Genomic DNA, 20,619 nt, shown 5'->3' with positions numbered 1-20,619 from the left:
TGTCAGACACCATCAAAATACATTCAAACGATGCATTTTCCACATTCTGCCAAAATCATGGCCATACAGTCCACATGCTGGAGGCAGACTGCTGTTGGCAGAATGGGGGAAGCCCCAGCAGCTGCTCTCCCCATGGCTGGATGGCCATGGCAGCAAAGGCAAGTCGCTCACCATACCCACTGCTGTGAGACCCAGTGCTTTGGACATGTTCCCACTGAATTCAGGCTGCTGCTACAGCAGCATCCTGCCTACACACTTTTGATAAGAAAGAATTGGAATGGCATACAGGACTCGCCCCAAGAGCTACAAAAAAAAAAAAAAAGAAAACCCACCAAAAACCACAAAAAAACCCAAAAAAACCCCACTAAAGTGGGAGGGGGAGTGGGCAAGTGAGTTAGAATAGTTCACTCCTTTCTAGTACAAGCATACCTGGATTTAAGCAGGGACACTGGGCTAATCATAGAGGAGATTGGTTTGTAAGCCTTGTCTCTAGCAATTCTCACCAGTCTGCAAGCATTTTTCAGTAGATAGGGGTAGTTAAGATTTTACAGCACATCCATCAGCAAGTCTGAGCTGGAACTCAAAGTACAAGACAAATACTGCCAAATCGGCCACCCATGGGGAAAGGAAGAAGAAAAGCAGATGAAACAAGTGCCATTGCAGCTGAATTTCCTGCATTCATCCCATGCTCAAACCTTTCTGCACAAAAGCGCCTCAGCTCAAATACACAGCTTAACAGCAAGGAATTAAAGTATTTTGAGAGCATTTAAAGCCTGATTTCTATTACTTTCAAGAAAAGGCAGATGCTAAATTCCTTAAAAACACAAATGGGGGTCTATTTGGGACTGTATTGTTCAAAAGCAGGAATGGAGGTTTAAAATTGCAGAACCGTTTCCATTGGAAAAGACCTTTAAGATCGTAGAGTCCTCCCAACAACCTGAGACCACTGACACTGCCAAGGCCACCACGGAAGCATATCCCAGGAAATGTCGTGAGATGGGACACCCTTCTGGTCTCCTTTGTCTCCCCAGGAGCCCCTTGGAAAGAGAAATGCCCACACGGGTTTATCTGACTCCTTCCCAGACAGCCTTTTCCTTCACTCCCAGGTCTCATTTGCTCCGCAAGCTTCACGAGCTTGCTCAACTCAGAGGAGCCCAGGTGGGAGAAAACGCTGCCTGGCGTGGGGCTGTCTGATCCCTGTCTCACCTTGATTCCATTTGCCCCGTTCCCTCGCCCATCAAAGAGACCGAAGGATCCCCCGCAGCCTCACGGTCCTGCAGCAGATCCCAGGCACGTTCCCTCCTCCGCTCCTTGGTGGCTCTGGGGAGGCTCCAGAGCCCTCCCTGTGTGCGGGACAGCTGCTGCAGCACCGCTGCGCCTGCGCGCGAGCAGCGCCCGAGGAGCAGCTGCACAAGTTCAGAGTCTGAAGCAGAATCCTCAGCGCGCACAAATGACAACTGGCATTTCAGGGGCTGGCAGGAGAAGCTAAATCCATCTGCTCACTGCTCTTTCCAGCCATGGCCACGCTGATGCAATTGGAAGAATCGCCCCCACCTAGGAAGCTCTCAGGTGGAAGATAGGAGCAAAAGCTGCACATTTCTGAGGTGCTAGCTGCCAGTGACTCATGTTTTCCTTCCAATATCGAAAGTGTTTGGACTATTTTTATCATTTCAACTATTTCTGTGTGTCCCTGTGAGCAAGTAAGCACCACAAACCCTCTCCCTCAAAGCCCTGAGGTACTGCCAAAGCAGAACTTGTTCATGCTCTTTTCTCCTGGTGATTTTATAATCCCACCCAGACTCTGATAGCAAACCCGCGCTGTAGACAAAAGACTGACCTTGGAATCCTAAGATTCCACAAGTGGGATTTTTTATCGAGGCTCTGCTGATTCTCTGTCACATATACTCCAAATTTAAATGAAATCAAATGTTTAAAAAAAACAGGAAGAAAGCAAATGTGTTCAGTCTAACAATAAAATAACTGGGTTATTGGGCCAACAGATAATCACTGTTCTGCAGTGTACATGTTCATATGTGTATCACTTTACATTTTAGCTGCACAAAATGTTGATCCAAAATTAGGTGGACAATGCATTAAAAAAACCCTTCTCCAGTAGACTTCAAGAATATAGTAATGAATTATTAAATCAATTTGTTGGAAGTGGAAATTAAAATCTTTCTGGCATGTCTTTCCCTATAGTGTAGTTTATACATGAAATCCTGCAGACTGTGCTGCACAGAGTTCACTGACAGTGCATCAAATAATGAGGCCATACGTTGATGAAAGGAATTTTAGTAAAATATGCCATTGGACATACAGCAAACAGATTTGATCAAAGCCCAGCTGCCATATGAAGTGCACATTTTTTAACCATTGCTAAACTGCCTTAGCCTGAATATTTTGAAAGTTATGATTTGACTTCTACACAGCTGACAATAAACTAAATAGTACTGGCAGTTAAGGAAACATGCTTTCAGGATTTGTAAAATAGAAAAAATAAAAAAATGTTTTATTATATTAAGATGCCAACTACAACATGCAGTTGCCTCTACTTAACATTTGTAACATTTTGTTTTTATCGGAGAGTCTCACAGACTTTAGATACAGCTGTGAGTGCCTGCAAGCATTTACACAAAATTACAAACTGTTGGGCAATACATTAATGCTTACATGAGATAATATAGCTACAAATTTTAGTACAATAAAGCATTAGCTGTGAAATGAAATTTACCTTTTAAATAGTTATGTAAATGTAAATCTTTGTTCCTTTATTTCTTTCTGCTTTGGGCAGGGTTTGTTTTAGGGTTGTTTTGGTTGAGTTTTTGATTTAGTAGGGTCTGCTGAGTTGTGACTGTGTGCATGATCTGCAGGTTGTGCCTGCACACAGAGTTGGCTGTCTGGTGGTGCCTCAGATGTGTGTATGGCTGAAATGTGTAATCTATTGCTGTATAGTGTGCAATTAATGGAGCCATACAGCACTAGGATCTGGCTGAGGTCTGGATTGCTTGGATCAAGGACAGGAGAGCCCCACCTACTTGCATCTGTAGATGTATCCATGCAGAAACTCACAGGCTGTTCCCTTTCAGAGTATGCACTGCTATCCACCTTGCTGCTGTGTCCTGCAGAGCTGTAAGTCTGGATTTGATATATCACAGATTTCACCAGAGTGCTGCACTACTGTCCCTTCAAGCTGGGTTTTTCACAAATGTACAAAAGTCATGATAGGGCAAGTTCAAGTAACTAATCTGTAGAATACCCCATTGCCACTAGTTACTGGTAATGCCCAAAAATATCAGCCAGTTCAGACTTCTGGTCCCTGCTAGAGGACCGATGCTTCACTCCTGCATATTTTGGAAGGTCTCCTATGAAAGGAAATAGCAGAGAATGGTTTTTCCATAGCAAAACACTGGCAAGAATTCCTGGAGGCGAAAATGAGATTGTAATCCTTCCTTTGTGTTGGCCAAGGTAGGTTTATGTTTCTTCCAGCAGAAGAATGGTGGTTGCAGGGTCAGTGGTTTAGGTGGCTTGACAGTGCTGCCTGAGGGTAATTCAGGCTGCAGCAGGACAAATGCCATCTGCTAGATTTTAAATGCTCAGGCAGATCTCCCTAAAATGAGCATTTGTTTTCTCTGATGGCCATTGTGACATTTTTCTGGCTTTCCAGTATTTTCTCAAGAGCAGGCCAAGGCTGTTCCACAGGCAGAGCTTCCTGCAAGTGTTGTCTCCTTCACTCAGAGCTGAGCCAAACCACCCCAAGTGCTGCAGGTGGTGACAGACATTTCAGAGGAAAATTCTCTGTCTCTCTTTGAAACCCTTCAGACGTCAAAGTACGTGGTTTTCCATCTAGTCTACGTTTTCATTAATGTCTCTAGGAATTTTCATGCTACTGCTTTTTTTCTTTTCTTGGATACCAGAATTACAAAACTCATCTTAGAATCACTTTTCATAGCATTAGTGGTTTTTTTGGTCTGCTGGGGAAACATGCTGTACTTAAAATAATGTAACACTGAGGTTTGGCTTAGGGCTCCTTTTGATTCTTATGTGTTGCTGAATCGTGCCTTACACTGCTTTCTTCTTTGGCTTGTGTTCGGGTTTTGTTGTTTGGGTTTTTTTTTTTGTTTGTTTTTTTTTTGTTTTTTTTTTTTAATGATCAGACTTGTAGGGCATTCTCATGTCTTTCTAAATAAAGAGCGGATAGAAAGCTGTTATAATGGACGTAGTACCTGAAGTCATAGTTCCTTCCCCAAAGGAAACAAGAGGAAATGAGGAAAAAGAATCCATAAGAGATACATATGCATCTAACTATAGAGTGAAAGGCATGTTGATATTTCTGTGCAAAGATCCCAGCTTCACATCTGACTGGTGGGACATTTTATTTATGTCCCTACCTCCTCTTGGAAATACAATTTTCAGATGACAAATTGCTTTCCATCCTATCTTTTTTCTTGAACAATAGATACTGTGTTTGAGAAACAGCCTACAGAATGTAGAAAGCAGTGAGTCTGGTTGTTTTTTGGGGTTTTTTTGGGTGGGGCTTTTTGTTTTTTGTTTGTTTGTTTTTGAGGAGACACAATATACAAATAATTAGGGTTAGAGAATAGCATTTGCTTTATCATCAGTCTTGGATTTATGTGTTACATGTCCAAAATATAGAATGCCACAGATAAAATTTCTCGGAATCACCGTTTGTAATGATACATAACATGTCTGTGTGCATGGCTGTCTATCTGTCACTTTCTGAAAAGATTACTTCTGTGTCTGTGTGAAATTTTTGAGTGCAATCCTCACCTCACTGACACTGACCTGAAAAAGATCCTGATATCTTTTGAGGATGAAGTGCTCGTTTCCTATGTGTATAATTTTAGGTGCCCAACAGTAAATTTCATGGTCAGATGAGCTCTTCAGAGCAATGTGACACAGACCATTCTGAAAGGTTTCTACCATTTCAACCAGTGTTTATCTCCAAACAGACTACATGCCTGTTGGAAATGCTTCCACCAGCAGATTCCCTTCAGAAAGATGCTGAAAAGTATGAAAGAGTGAACAAAATAAGGGAGTTCCTTCCTCCTTCTTCTCTCATTTCACTTCCTTAGTCACCATTTTTTACTTGAGCTTGAGTTCATCTCAACAAAAAATCCAGTGTAATCCTCAAATGTATTTTCTCTCTCTATTGGAGAGCTTTATTTATTATCAGATGGTTCTCTGCAATAAGATTTTTTTGCTGACTCTGTTCCCTCAATTGTGTCCTCATTGTCTCTCAGACCCTTCATTTTTCTTTGCTCGATTTGGTTTTTCTCAAGTGGGAGTCAGAGCAGTGATTTTTCTTGCCAAGTTACTGGTGTTGAATGGATGGTGTGTAAATCCTGTGAGGAGCTCAGTAAAAGTTAAAGCCTTTATAGTTTTGCAAAACTCAGTGTAAGCTGGGTTATGCTTCTTAGGAGTCTCTGCTAATTGTTTGGGTATTTAACAATAGCGAAGACTGCTGCATGGCAAAACCTCATCTAAACCAGGTAGACTAAAACCAGTGATTTATGCAACATAAAATGAAAAACAAATCACTTACTGCAGGCTCACATAATGCTTTTTGATTGTACCATTGTATTTTTATTCATTAATTTCTCCTGGTGTTGGGAAGTGAGGTAATGCTGATCTGGGGTTTGTGTAAAAAGCAGTATTTTTCTGAATCCTGAAAGAGAACATTTTCTGGACTAAAAACAGCACAAGACCTACTTAATAAGTAGGAGAATAGTGATGAATAATACTGTTTACCAGTTCTTGGATGGAGTTAGCTTTAACTGAGATTTCACAATGAAGAGAAAAGCATCTTCTGCCAAATAATAAACAGACCATCTATCTAAGGGGTACAAGAACATAGTTTCATTATGCTCTGGATCAATGTCATCTTTGTTATTGCAGAACTAAGTTAAGATTGTTAAGTAAGTCTGAAGATGTAATTTTATTTTTAGTCTATTTGACTTTCTAAGTTACTAATCTAAGCCATGTATGCTTACAGTTTTCCCTCTTACTAACAAAGGCAATTCAATATCCAGTTCATGATTATAGTACAGTTTTGAACCACACAGTAGGCAACCACAGTAATTTTTCTTTTGGAATTTGTATGATAATTTCAAGGTGAGATATCTGCATAATGCATTGGACACACATATCTGTATACTTGTAGTTAAAATAACGTGCTTCAAATTTGTGTGCATATAGATTTTCTACTTGTAATAGTAGAAAATAATCTACCTAAATAAACGGATATTTATCTCTTAATAAAGAGATGATAAAGAGATAATGTACCTTTCAATAAATATGAATCGTAGGTGGGGTAATTTTTGTTTCTATTGTAGCTGGTTAGTTTTAAATCTTTTAAAGCAATATATTTGTCTGAAAGGCCACTCATGCTATTTTGTTGATGTCTGGAAGGGACATTTTTTGCTCTCTTCTGACTCCATTGACCAAAATAAAATAAAACCACAAGATGTCAAACAAGGATAGATGAGGAGAAGAAAGAAAAACTCCTGCATCAGTGATAGAAAATTACGTATTGAAGCTACGTGGCTTAGGCACCTTACTCATTAGGTTTATAATTCATTTATAAGCTTATAGTGACTAGATTTTATAAGCTATAGTGGCTAGATTTATAAGCTTAGAGTGACTAGATTTTATCTAGAGCTTATAGCTCTAGATTTTCAGTTGTCACAGTTTGCAGCATTGCTATTAGATTCACTAAAACTGAGCCACAACTCTTTATTGGAAAATAAAATTCTGAATTTTAAAATGACCTTGGAAAAATAGTGCTGGAAACAGGTTTTAAATTATCCTCCAATTTCATAAAGGTTTTTTTCACAGAATTAACTGAGAGTTTCCTGAATACAGTTTAAAAAGTGTGTGTTTGCAGGTGGGTCACAGTCGTTTCAGCTCTGGACGTCTTGACGCCAGGAGAAGTCGGAAACTACACAGTATTTGTGAATGCAAGATTTTGCATTTAGATAGGTTTGGGCTGAACGATCTGAAAAAGCTCCCATAAGCACAGAGCTCCTTACTGTCTGTGTGTTTGAGAAGACTGAAGAGCTCTGTTTATTGCCACAAAGGGCCTGGAATAAATTATGTTTAGTAAATTGGCCCCAGGTTTTCTTGTTTCAGACAGTAGCTTCGGAGCAATCTGTTTTATAGGCTCCACTAGATGTGACCAATTGCGGGGAGGTGACACCTCGTTTTGGGACGTGCCATGGCACATGTGCCAGTCAGGTCTGGCCCCTCTCTCTGTCAGGATGGCAACCCACCCGCAGCTCCACTTTCTGTCTTCTGGCAGTGTTACCCACAGCCCAGTCCGAATTTATGGGCCCCGCTGGGAGGTTCAAGCAGGATGGAGCCAGGCTGCTCAGCCCCTCTCAGCCTTGTGCCTCCCGCCCTACATGGGGCAAATAAAAGCTCCTTTATTCCGCTGGAAATGCCCCCGTTTCCGCGAGGTGTGTGCATGGCTTCCTTCCCTGGTCGGTCTTGCAGGTGATAATTAACACAGTGCAGTGCTATTTCCTAGCTGAAGCCAAGGTGGGGAAGCATCTTTAGCCTCAGCATTTTTCTTTTCAGACTCTTTTTCCTCTTTTATTTTGGATCTGTTCACGGTGAGGAAGTTTTAGAAGGTGTTGGTCCTTAGCTCAAGTATCAAAGAACTGAACAAACCAGTAATTTTTTCTTGTCTGACCAAATTCTTCTTACTTTTGAGGGGAGGAAGGAACGGGGTAGTAGAATTTGCTTTTAGGATTTATGTTTTATTTCTGCTCATGGGACTGTTTGCTTCTGATCAGTGTGGCTGTGGGTCTTTTCAGCACAGGACACTGATTGACATTGCTTATGTTACAGAGAGGAAGGATATTTCCTGAAGATAAATGGCAAGTTAGTTGGCCTGAAGTTCATTAACCTGAGCCAGACTGTTGGAAGGACTCTGTGTGGAAACTGGAATTGTATTAGAGGATCATCATAAACTAAAAATATATGTGACAATCTGGCCAGATTGCAATGAATCTGAAGACAGGGCAGGGTTGACTCGAGCTCACAGAGCAGCTGCCTCCAGTGTAAACTAATCAACCGCCTTGTGAAGGCAAATGGTTTTTCAGAGACATTATTCAAATAAAAGGGAAAAGAGGAAAAAAAAAAACCAACCAAAAAAACCTGAAGGTTCCCATTAGCAAAAAATGCCTAAATGAAAAAGTGAGGTTGTGAGCTATGGCCGAAGGCCTGAGTTTGGTGCTGATTCTCAATCAATTCAGCAAATGACAGTGCATCGACAAAATTGGTTTTTTAGTCAAATTTAGTCTTAATTCTTCACAGTAATTTGCCTCAAGAAAATGAACCCCAAATCCTTTGGTGAATTCCCTGTTGTCTGAGGCCCAGACCTTCAGGCCATGACATCTCAACATGCTGGCAGTGAGACTGGCTCCCACTTAATTGCTTCTTTTTGAAGTATGGTTTGTCACTATCATCCTGCTGAAGATGGACAGGGCTGGTGTCTCACTTTCATATATTCTTCCCCCTCCTCCCCTCCCCTCTGTTCCCCTTCTTCCCCCTAAATAGATTTTTTAAAGGCAGTTTAACCCTACGATAGTCCAATCCACATCAGTCTTTTGTGGTGCACCCTCAAATAGATGTGTTGGCACAGAAGAAGTAAGGGCCTTCTCTTCAGATCTCATTCTGTAATAAAGGGAAGGGAAAGATGAAACAGGCATTTCATGTTTGTCTGTTTTCTCGCCATGTCATCTCATGAACATGCACTCCCCTTGGCCAAGAGTAGTACATTCAGACACTGAATGTCAGTGTTGAAGAGGGGACTGAGAAGAATGAAGCTCAGTGTTCTGCAATAGGAGCTACGCTTTGGGCATTTTACAAATTATTTCCCTCTTTCTCTTTCACCACCGTGCTCTTCTTGCACACTTCTCTGTCTTTTACTATTAACAGAAGTTCTGGAGGCTCAGAAAGCCCAAGTTTCATCTGAGAGAGATTTCCTCTGTTGGAGAAAACTGTTTCCATGCTTTCATGCCATGGTTCTGGGTGCTGCTGTAGCTCAGAGTTGCCTGACCCAGGGCTGCAGGAGCTCGAATGCTAGACCAGGGGCCACGAGCTGTGCTGCATCCCTCATGGGCTTGTAAGGAGCCTCTCCTTTGATGTCTGTGCAAGTGCTGGCCGACGTGGGCGCTAGGATTGCTCTTTTAATCAGGCAGTTCCAGTACCTTTCAGAAAATAATTTTCATGGCAAGTCATGAGCCATTAATCTCTCGACTAAGCATAACATTTCTTTACTCCTTGGTTTTACAGCATTACTCAAACACTGATATTTTTAATTTCACCAGCTGTCTCCCTTGACCTCTAGCATCATGCACTTGCAGGAGGAAGAATCTGGTCTTACAAGTATTTTCATACTCTGATCTCTGTGATTTATTAACCATCAAGTTTTGCCTTCAGAACTCAAGACGCCATTTAAAATAATTTTATGTGCAAAAGTGGAGTTATTGGGCAAAAGAGATCCTTGATAGCTGGGTACAAAGGACACCAGGATTGCTGTTGCTGTTTTCTTTTCAACTACTGTGCTGTGTGACCTTGAGGAAATAGGTTCACTGCAGCTTTATGGTTCTGCTTTTGCATAGGGAAAATAAGGACAGTGATAATTGCTTTCATTTGTAAAACACTTCAAGATTTATGGACTATGAATGACACTTATTAAGTGAAAAGTGCTGCAAAGCTGGCTTAGTTGCACACTGTGCTAACAAAATCTCATACCAGCCTATTGACCCCAGCCTGAAACACTCATTAAAGTTTATAGGACGTTTTGGTGGATGAGTTGCAGTTATTCTGCTGGAAATATCATACTGAAAGCACTTTTAAATCCATCATCTGCACTGACTTTTTTTCTATTAAAACTAAACACAACTGCTTGTTCTGTCCAGTTTTCTTAGTTTATTTATGAAAGTTTTGATGGGTATGTACTCATTGTTAACGCTGCTTGTACCCCCATGGCATCTGAGACATCACAGCTCATTCTAGTCATAGCATAAACATAAAATAGCTTTTGCACTGAGATAAAAAGTTATAAAACATTAAGATATCCAGTCGACTGGTATGAACTAACAAGTTGTGTGGTATCTTTTGAATGGCAAATATTCTTTGTGTGGATACTGTATTAATTTAATTTGTGCTTGAACTTCAGCTATGCTAGACACTGGTGTTGAAAAGTTTACATATTTTTCCAATGTCAAAATGTGTAAATTTAGTATTAAAGAAACAAAACATTTTTACTTATACTGGGGAAAAAAATACTTTTGTAGCAAAGAAATTAAATGAGCTGCTCTTTAAAGGTAGGTCTGGCTTGCTTACAGAATTATTATTTATGCAGTAATGCAGGTCTACAGATGTTTTCCTTTTTTTCTTCCAGATAAAACTTGGGTTGTTTGAAAAGTGGGGAGATAGTGCAAAAGAAGATGCAGAAGAAGAGAGCAGGATGAGAACTTTGCAAATGCCACATGCCTGCAGCCTGCTGTCTTTAGTGATGCTGTTCCTTCCAGTCACTGGAATGTCAAAACAAAATATCCCAAGACTGAAGCTTTCCTACAAAGGTAAACTTTTCAGTGTTTTTTTCTGATTCTGCTGCTTTTGTTTTGATGTGATGTTGCCAGCAGTTCATTTGTATTACTTACCAGGAAAACAAAACAGACATACAAAATAGAAGCCTTAAAGATGGATGAATTCTGCCTAGGGACGGTATTAAATTCTGGGGTTTTTTTGTCGTGTAGAGGCACATGTTTCTGAAATAGAGCTGTCTTTTTAAACTATTATTTCTGTTTGCTCCAAGAGGATGTTAACAGACTACATAAATTCGAGGGGAGTTATACTTGAAACACTCCGAGCAGCATTGGAGATATTTCCATGTGGCTGGTGGGGATGATGTGAGACATGGAGGACATTCACATCTTCCTAGAGCATCAGAGAAGGTTGAGAGCGCTGCCTCAAGTGTTTCAAGGGGACTGACATTTATTTTTGTAATTCTTTTTCTATCACTACGTTGGTATGTTAAACTCCACATATGTGGTTTTCTTTCTCCTTGCCTCTTTGGATCACCAAATCGTGTTTCTCTGTGGAATTTCTTAGTCTTGTGTGTAGTTCTTGTTGGGAATGGTATCTGAGGAGTTTCAACACAGACACATTTATGTATTAATGGACAATTTTTTAAAGGAGATAGATTTCTTGTTGCTTTGAATGTAGATTACACCTCCACAGGCACAGAGATGTGACACTGATGCTGTCTTCTTTAGCTACAACAAATGCTCTCCAGTTAGTTAGATTTCATCTATGTCAGCACCCTGCCCTTACGGGAGCTATTTCTGCTCTGTTTTTCAAACTTATGTCTTCCTATGCATGGCAGAATTGCACTCAGGATGGTGTGATGGGACAGGCTGTAAACCCTTCATCGGGGCTTATGATACATTTGTCATGAGTTTAGCACCCAGGTGAATTTATTGAGTAAGCAGAATGACATGCTATTTATTTACAAGCTTCTCTTTTGCTAGATTTGCATGCCACTGTGCATGCTATTCCACTGTGTAGAGATGTGTTTGGATGTGTTTTTGTGAGAGAGACGAAGGAAGAAAGATCAAGGGATCTTGACAACATTTTCATAAATTCAGGAAACAGTTGCACTCACTGAAGCCAATGAATACCGAAACTGAAAACCTGACATGAGTTATGAAAGTTAGCAGTAAAACCCTCCTAACATACAGCCAGCCTTCTCACAGCTAGGCCTTTTGAGATAATTCCCAAAAGCAGCACATACCATAAGGCAATGGCATTTATTGTGGATTTGACACTCACGATTAGTGAATTCCTCTCAACTTCAAAAGCAGATAGCCTTTGGCAAAATCCTGATGGATGCATCTGGCAGGTAGAGAGGGGGAGAAAAAAAATATTGAGGTCAACACAGGAAAAAAAGAAATGTCTGAAATCTTAGTTTAGAATAGTGGCAGAGACCTGCTGGGAGTGGTTGGGAAAATGCCTGAGCTCGTTTAAAAAGACAATGAGCAGATGATTGATATTTAGGCCCTGACCCAAACTTTTATTAGCAACTTTATAAACCTTTCAGTTTGGCTTGAGGGATACCGTTTCCTGTCCAAACTTATGCACCTATATCCCTGTAGGGGGGAAAGCAACAACAGATACAGATGCAAAATAGCACATAAATCTTAATTTGGAGAGCTGTGATGGAACTGAAAAGCCAGAAGAAAGAGAATTACGAGAATTTATTGTGCCTTGTCTTACTTTTCTTGGGGGGGTGGAAGGTGTGTATTTTTCCACATGGATCAAGAAAAAATTCATTGCAGTTTTTTCACACTTACGTATTGTAAATGATACCAGTATGGCTTATCATAATTAAACCATATTTTTGTTGTTGATATCAGGATGTCAGATGTGCTGAATATTTAATAAAGTTGTCAGAATTAAGTCCATCTTGCTTCCCCCAAGTGTTTCAGACAAAATAATTCCAAGGTTTCTGTAAGATGTAGGAGAAATGAGCTGTCTTGCCAGTTCGCATAAGATTGTTAGTCATGTCACTGACAAGTCCTGGCATCTCTGTTTTTTGGAATTAAGACTTGAAATATCATGAGGAGGAGAATACAAGGTTCTTTCCCTTCTTTGTGGAAAACAGACGAAAACTGGCAACATCAGGCAGTTCCAGAAACCTGGTCACATGTGTGTGTTTGAAGGGAAGTTTTCATTCTCTTCCAGGTGCAGTGTGTTTATGGCATAGGTCCATCTTCCCAGAAGAGCTGAGCATTTGCTGGGGCAGGAGAGCTGAAAGTAAGCAAGATTTTGCTCCACAGTTACTGAATCTCCCAGCTGCATCAGTCAATGGTGGATGGGGAAGAGGGAGAGGGTGGGGTAGTTAAAGATGTGTCTGTAACTGCAGGAATGCTTCAAGAAACCACAGCATGTCACAGCTCCTTTGTGTTCAGACAGCAATTAAAATTTTAGACCTTCTCTTAATGGCAGTTACAGGTTTTCATCTTCTCTGGGTTTTCATCTTCAGAAGTGGGAATCTGTGCTGGAAATGTTAAAATATTCCAGGGAGTCATGTGGGGATCAATGCAATACAATGCATTTCCTTTATTGCATGCCCTACTCTAAAAATGTGTTCTAAAAAATTGTGCATGTATAAAACTAAAGCTACACACAACTCAATTGAAATATGTTGTAATACAGAATCAAAGTCATATATTCTCCACCTCTGTTTATATAATACACTGTGATCTTTAATCACATATCCTTTGTTCCCACATTTTCCCTGATCCATTAGTTGAAAAATTCTCTTCTTCACTTATACTTAACTTTTAGATACTGATTCATGTAATTACTATCCCAGAAATTGTCACTGCTTGCTCTTATGATGTTTTTAGGGTGCTCGCTCTGCATAGACCTTACTTAATCTATGCATCTTAGATACTTCTACAACTTTGAGGTGCTTCTATTATTATGTTATAGCTTTAATACATGGAGGAGCTCACAAACTGTCTTCTAATAGAAGATTGACATATTTAGAACACCAGGGGATGAATTATTCCTGATTTTCATACTCTTTGTCTAGCTCTGCTTTCAGTCTAAGAGAACTGTGTGTATTTATCATTCATTTTCGTGCACCTAGACATAGCCTGTGACCTTCATCCAAACTGCAGAACTCCTTAAGCACAGAAGTGACATTCAGCTTCCCTAAGAAGTGCATCCTCCTTGTCTGCTGCATCATTTAACATGCTCATTCCAACGTCTAGAGCAGATGCAGAAGGTTTTCATATACCAGTCTCATTCATTAATGTCATTTTCAGGACAGCATCAGTTTTGTTACTAAAGAATGGAAGAGTCTGTGTCCTAATTCATATAAGTTCAATTCATACAGTGTAGACAGTCGTGTCTCTATCTTCTGAGTAATAATATTTTTTAATTAATTGAGAGGTACTTCCATACATATTTTCTGAGTGTATCTCTAGGTTCTATTTTATAGGGAAAAGTAGACTATAGCCAAACCAGAAGATTGATTGCCGTCTCAGGAAAAAAAAAAAATTTGCATTTTGCAGCTGTGCTTGCTCTGCTGGAAGAGGAAGCAAAACCAGACAAAGCCCTGCTCCTGTGGTAGCATCAGCAGCTGTAAATCTGAATGCTTATGAAAAACAAGGAAAGTGTGTTGAGTGAAGAAATGGTGTTTTCCTCTTGTTTGTTATTTAATTAATTTTTGGTGGTTTGTTATCTCTCAGAAAAATCTATCTCAGATTCCTTTGCAGAAAAGCATGAAGTGTTTATGTGAGAGTGAAGATCCTACTACTGGAAGATTGTATAGTTACGCAAAAGAATTTGCCTGTTTTGTCTCAAAAATGCTTTCTGGAGGCAGTTATCATTGAGACTTATAATATACCTGAGACTGATGATGGATGGGCACTGCTGTCCATGCAAGGAAAGGCTCTTGTATGTGCATAAACTAAATATAAATGTGAAGGCATTTATAAATAGAAAAACCAGCAAATTTCTTACAGACTTTTTTTTTCTTTTTTTAAGCTAGTGAACTTGAAGGTCAGATCCAACTATATGTTGCATTTTTTGTCATATAATTATCATATATATGTACATATATAATGTCCTGGAGAGCAGCTTCCAGTCACTGACATCAACAGTTTACTTAGCAGGTGAACTAAGAATAACCTGGGAGAACTGACCCATATCAACCTCTTAAGTGTAAACTGTAGCTCACAACAGTTTTTGTGTTTTCATGGTCACAGAAGGGCCTCAGTTGGGTAAAGGAAGAATTGTGTTCAAAAAATACGGAACTATTCTGCTGAGTGTTCACTTTATTAAATCTTGGAAAATGAGAGGAAACAAATCTGGAAGAGTGATACTTGGCAAATAATTTTTGCTCCCTTGTAAAAAGAAGGAAGGGACAACATCAAAAACAGCTTCCCTAGAAGAATGCAGGGAAGATACATGATAAGTAGCATCAGCTCGGAAGAGAGTTTAAAACTCTTTATTGGAATACTGTTACTAATGACATCTGTTAAGCAAATCCAATTCAGAGAAGTTTTAGCCATCCCAACATTATTCTGCTACACACCAAGGGGTGAGCGTGATCAGCCTGACGTCAGTGTCTGTCTAGCAGTGGCCATCTGTGGTCACGATGCAGGTACTCAAGTCACATCCTGCTTCCCTTTCCTCCCTCCCCATTTCTGCAGTTCCATTTAGAGATGAGTTCCCCAAAGAAAGGTCGAGGAGTATAATCTCTCCTGTACTCACAGTCCTTTGGAGATAAGTACACAAAGAGATAGCAGAAAGAGACAGAAGTTACTTTATCAGTCAAAGAGATTGGCTAAGACTGTTTAAGGGAGACAATTTTGAAGATGGTGGGAGTGACAGAGGTACATCTTTGCAGAAATTTGAAAACACAGACATTCTACTTTCTGAACAAAATCCTGGCTATACCAGAATTTTGCACAGTGTTGAACCACAGAGTTTGAGAGCTAAGAGGTTATTGAAGGCATCAAAATTTTGTAATTAAATTATTTGGCCTTTTTAGGATGGTATTAACTCTTCCTGTGCATCATCCAAGCAGCCTGGATTTCTTCCAGAAAGAAAGAAATCTCACTAAATCTGTAACAGAGCATTAGCTTACATGACATCCTACCCCAAAGTAATAAGTATAAATACTACTAATAAAAAATGTCCCCCACCAGTATTAAATAAAAGCCTACACTTGTACACTGAGAACATCCATGGGTCATGTCACCCAGATTTGAATTTGACAAGGGTTGTGTGTGAGGGTGCTTGTGCCTGCTCTGTCAAGGGAAGCTCTGGTGTTCCCAGGTTCCCGAGGGATGGATCTGCACTTGGTGTCTGTTGGGGCTCGGGGTGCCCAGGGCCACGATGAGTTCCCTGACCGGGCTGGGGACGGCGGGCGGGGCTGGCCTGTGCCGCGCTCTGGGTTCTGTGACATCGCAGGCGCCGTGTCACAATGGGGGCAGCTAGAAAAGGCCCCAGCGGGTGCCGCTGCCCCAGTAGAGCCTGGGCAAGCGGTGAGTGCACAGCAGTGAGGAGACGGGGCTGGGGGCTGGAGGAGGGCTGGGGGAGAAGCGCAGGTACCTGGGGCTGCCCCCGCATCCAGGGCCCAGCCCCGGCGGGAGCGCCTCGCTGAGGGCGCGCTGCTTGCTGGGGCAGCGGTGCAGGCCTTGCCAGCTGCCGGGGGCCCTCTCCTTCCTGCCGCCACATCCCTGCTGCTCCTGCCCCTCATTGTCCGTCTCCATTCTGGCCCCACTGGACCCCTTCTGTGTGTCCTCCTGCAGACCATGGCTTTACTGTCACTGCTCTTCGTGCTCGTGCAAAGCCTGATCCAGTACCCCCAGCCAGCTGGGGATGGGCTGGATGAGGCCACGCACCAGCGAATGAAGGAGCGTCAGGAGCTGCTGGACCGTGAGATGGCTCAGCTGCTGCAGGAGCTGGAGCGGGGGCCCCTGGAGCAGCAGGACGAGGGCTGGGGAGCCGTGCTCTTTGGTGCCCTGCAGCAGTGGCCGGTCTGGGTTCTTGCTGGCGTCCTGCTCTTCTTGGGCCTGTGGTTTAGCTGCAGGAGAAGGAGCTGTGACACCAGCAGCAGCAGCAAGGACCAGAGCTCCTGCAAGACCTTGGGAGATGAGAAAGGAACAGAACAGAAAGAAAACAGCACTGATCCAGAGGAAGGTGGAGAAAACACTGACGTGACTGTGGAGGCAGATGACAGCAGCACTGAAAATGACAGAGGAGGCAGTCCTGTGGCTGTAGATGAAGGAGACAGTGATGATGCCATTGAAGGCAATGACGATGTGAAGGTGAAGGAAGACAGCGATGTTCACAGAGACAATGGACATGATTTAAAGAAAGATGAGGGACGGAGTGATGGGGATGTGCCAGGAGACAGGCGTGGTGACGAAAATGAAGAAGAACCTGGCCATGTTGTTGGAAATAAAGAAGACCTAGATGAAGCAAATGAAGGAGAACACAAGGATGTGCGGGTGGAGCAAGACAAGGACACTGGAAAGGAAGAAGAAGGAGATGGAAATGAAGAAAAAAACAATAGTGTGACTATAAAGGTGGGCGACAACAATGACATAAATGAAGGTGAAGACAACATAGATGGACAGGAAAAATACATGGATGTGAAGGTGCAGGAAAGCAGTGATGCCAGTGAACAGAGAAGCAGAGATGTGACTGAGCAGGAAGATAGCAGTAAATGCGGGAATGAAAGTGCCCATAATGGTTTTGCTGGACCTGAGAAAGAAAATAAGGATGTTACAGAAGAAGATGGCAATGATAGAAACAAGGTTGAAGAACAGGGTGATGTGAACGTGGAGGGAAACAAGAACAAGGATAGAAAAGAAGACAAACAAGGTAACGTGGCTGCCAGTGAAAAAGTTGGCAGTGATGGTGGCAAGGAAGAGAGCGGCAATGGTGGACCCGAAGACAGAGAAGACACTCAGGATGCTGGGAATGAGCAAGGCATCCTTTTAGTGGATGGCATACAGTGGCCTGTGGAGGACCTGGAGAGAGGTTGCTCAGTGGTAGCTGAGCTGATGGAGAGCTTCACGCGTGTCTTTGTGGACAGCGTGAGCAATAGCTTCTACCCGGTGCCTCAAGAAGCCATCGGGGTGGGCAGTGCCTTTGAGGGCTGGAGTCCCCGTGGGTGGGATGGTGTGTACCACGTGCTGGTCCCACTGAATCCCCCACCAGGGCACGTCTTCCACCTAGAGCTGAACAGTGCAGGGCAGATGGCAACAAGGACCTTCAGCGTCCGTGTGGAGCTTGCGTGCTTGTGCGAGAGGGAGCGGCCGGGCGAGAAGCTGTTGTGCTTCCTGCACCACTTGCAGGAGGAGCTGTGGCGGGAGCAGAAGCGCAGCCTCCTAGAGACACTCTGCACCGGCTCCTACCTGGATGTGGAGAAAACCTCCCGCTGGTTCTACCAGTTGGTGAGATGCTCGTGGCTGCACGTGCCTCAGTCATACTCATGGCACTTGGTGTTTCAGCCCTGCAGCCGGTCCTGCCAATTCCAGCTGAGCAAAGGCAAGAAGAGCCTGACGGTGGAGATGCTCTTTGGGGTGCGCCAAGGGGACTCTGACATCTTTGTGGTCAGCCATCCCACAGAGGCCCAGAAAGGCAACTCCAGCATCTTTGTGAGCAGTCAGCCTGCCGAGGCCAACATCATCGCAAGCACAGCGTGGCCTGAGACATATGCTGTGGCAGAGGCAAAATTCTTGCAGCACATCGCCAGGCAGATGCCGTGCGAGAGCCTGCACCTGAAATGCCTGCAGGTCTTCACCTGCATCCTGAGGGGCACAGGTTTTTCCAGCTCTACCTGGAAGACTGTGGTCATGCACGTGCTGACCACCGTACCGCTGTCCCGGTGGCGCAGGAGGGAATTTGCACAGCGGCTGTGGGACGTCATGGCGTACCTGCGCCGCTGCCTGCACTTGAAACACCTGGAGCACTTTGTGCTAGGCAACGGGAGGCTTCCTGCAGAGATCAGCTTGCCGCCAGCAATGCGAAGGCTTCAGCCACTCAACCTCTTTGAGCACCTGGCCCGAGATCCTGCTGCCCACCTAGAGGCACTGAAAGCTTATGGTCGGCTGCGATTTCGCCTCCGGACGCTGCTCTCCAGCCACTGAGAGGAGTTCCCTGCACAGAGCTGTGCTGGGGGGGTCACACCCGATGGCAGCCACGTGAACGCTGCGTAATTGTTGCATTTGTCACTGGCAATCCTGAAGCTGCTTTCCTGCTCCTGCGGAAGGAAGATGCTGCAGCACATGGATTTGTTGTGCAGACACATCTCTGAGTGGCCTTGCCCTTCACCTTCCAGTTACGACGGTGCTGTTGCCAAAGTCTATGAGGCAGAAACTGACTCCACCTGCACATCCTCACGGAAGAACTGTGAAGTTGATGGAGGTTGCTTGAAATATCTCGATGACAGCAACCTAGTCTGTTAGGGACTTAGTGTAGTCATTTAATGAGCTCTACCTTTAATTAGACTAGTTTCTTAGCATTCCTTCCAGATGCCCTTTAGTCTTGTCAGTGTATAACTATTCTGCAAAGTTACCGTTAGTGTAGAGAAATACCCTACTGTAGTTGCTTGTCTGCTTTTAAATAATATTTGAATATCTATGTTTGAGAAATTAATAAAAGAAAATAAGTTTCTCAAATTGCCTGAAATGTGTCATTCTTTGAATTTAACCCTCTGTATTTAGAGAATGTCCTTCCTATACCCCTATGTGAAATAAAAACTTTTTGCAAACAGAGATGTTGGATATATGAAGTATGCTGTCTCTCAAGAATTTCCATAGAAATGCTTGAAGCTTGAAGTGAAAATGCCCTGAAGTGCCTGAAATTTTGCAGCAGAGTACTCCTGAATTTTTAGGAATATTTGGAAAAGTTTTCTTCACACAGTCACTTCTATACGCTCCTGGGGAACAACTCAGTCTGAAGAGTTGAAGTCAGAGAAGTCCCTAACTGCAAAACATGTGGTTCAATACATCTTTTTTTGTCTTCTCATAACCAAGGTTTTGGCACAAAATTGTGACAGTAGAAAGTAATTTTTCTGTTTTTCTTTTTTCTCTATTCCTGGTTATTTGTGTCCTTTCGGAGAGGCCCTGCTGGTCTATTAATATAACCTTTTCCACCAGGCCTATATAATATTGTCTAGCAGTGAGAGACACTTTCCATGCACAGCTTTATCCATGGTGAGATGCAGCTAAACAAAATATGATTTACTTCTTGCCATACATAGTAGAGATTCATGGTAGTTTGGAAGCATTTATTCTCTTTGCCTTTGTACCAACACATCAAAGAACAAACAGTGACATTGCAGGGTGACATCTCAGAGTCTTCTGTGACATCACCGAGCAGCTGTCTGACATCACAGGGCGACATCTCAGAGTTGTCTCTGTGACATCGCAGGGGCTGTGTGACATCACAGGAGGTTGTATGACATCACAGGGGCTGTGTGACATCACAGGGGCTGTCTGAGATCACTGGGGAGGTGACTCTGCCCCAGCCCCCCCTCCCAGTTCCCCCAGAGAAGTCCAACGCTGCTCGTGCACAGCGGGGTCCCCTGTCCCCCCGGGTCCCCCCACCCCCGGCGCCACAGCCTCCCCCAGAGGATGTTCCACGAGATCGAGCCCAGAGCCTGACACAGGGCCATGGGGGGTGGGACAGGGGACAGGGACCCCCGGCAGCGTCCCCGTGTCCCCCAGGGCCAGAGCCTGGCCCAGGGCTCCTTCACCCTGTTACCAACGAGGGCTTGAGAGCGCTGAAAAAATCCCCGGCAAGGGAGCAGCAAAAACCCGATTTAATATTGAGCAACAGCACCACAAAGTTCCTTGGCAAGAGTCACTCTGCTCCTGACTGGACACTTCAGGCACACCAAGGAAACGATGGGATAGGGGGGTTTCACACACGCTCTGGGGGGACACACACGGCACCGGGGACCCCCCCATATCTTCTGCAGAGCCAGGACGATGAACCCCAACATGGAGCCACTGACCTCTGGCAGTATCTTGAGGGTGGGGTCTGGTGGAA

General features: G+C 43.2%; 1 protein-coding gene and 1 pseudogene across 1 annotated transcript; one reads left to right on the top strand and one right to left on the bottom strand.

Annotated features, from left to right (window-relative positions):
- The window catches only part of LOC137467410 (zinc finger protein 420-like), a 111,664-nt pseudogene that overhangs the window by 85,251 nt on the left and 5,794 nt on the right, over positions 1–20,619 (bottom strand).
- On the top strand, positions 1,518–18,846 carry LOC137467411 (inositol 1,4,5-trisphosphate receptor-interacting protein-like 1). Its single transcript, XM_068178914.1, has 2 exons — positions 1,518–1,569; positions 16,837–18,846. The coding sequence occupies exons 1-2, from the start codon at positions 1,518–1,520 to the stop codon at positions 18,711–18,713; spliced, it is 1,929 nt and encodes a 642-aa protein (XP_068035015.1). The 3' UTR covers positions 18,714–18,846.

The sequence above is a fragment of the Anomalospiza imberbis genome, unplaced genomic scaffold (assembly GCF_031753505.1).
Source record: "Anomalospiza imberbis isolate Cuckoo-Finch-1a 21T00152 unplaced genomic scaffold, ASM3175350v1 scaffold_62, whole genome shotgun sequence".
In the NCBI taxonomy this organism is placed as follows: domain Eukaryota; kingdom Metazoa; phylum Chordata; class Aves; order Passeriformes; family Viduidae; genus Anomalospiza; species Anomalospiza imberbis.
The sequence above is the reverse complement of the archived record's forward strand: the minus strand, read 5'-3'. Positions and strand labels throughout refer to the sequence as shown.

Bases quoted from the DNA above. Each gene is read 5' to 3' on its own strand.
- LOC137467411 (XM_068178914.1), top strand. From the start codon at position 1,518: ATGGCCACGCTGATGCAATTGGAAGAATCGCCCCCACCTAGGAAGCTC. The intron at 1,570-16,836 runs GTGGAAGATAGG...CTGTGGCTGTAG, and splicing joins CCCACCTAGGAAGCTCTCAG to ATGAAGGAGACAGTGATGAT.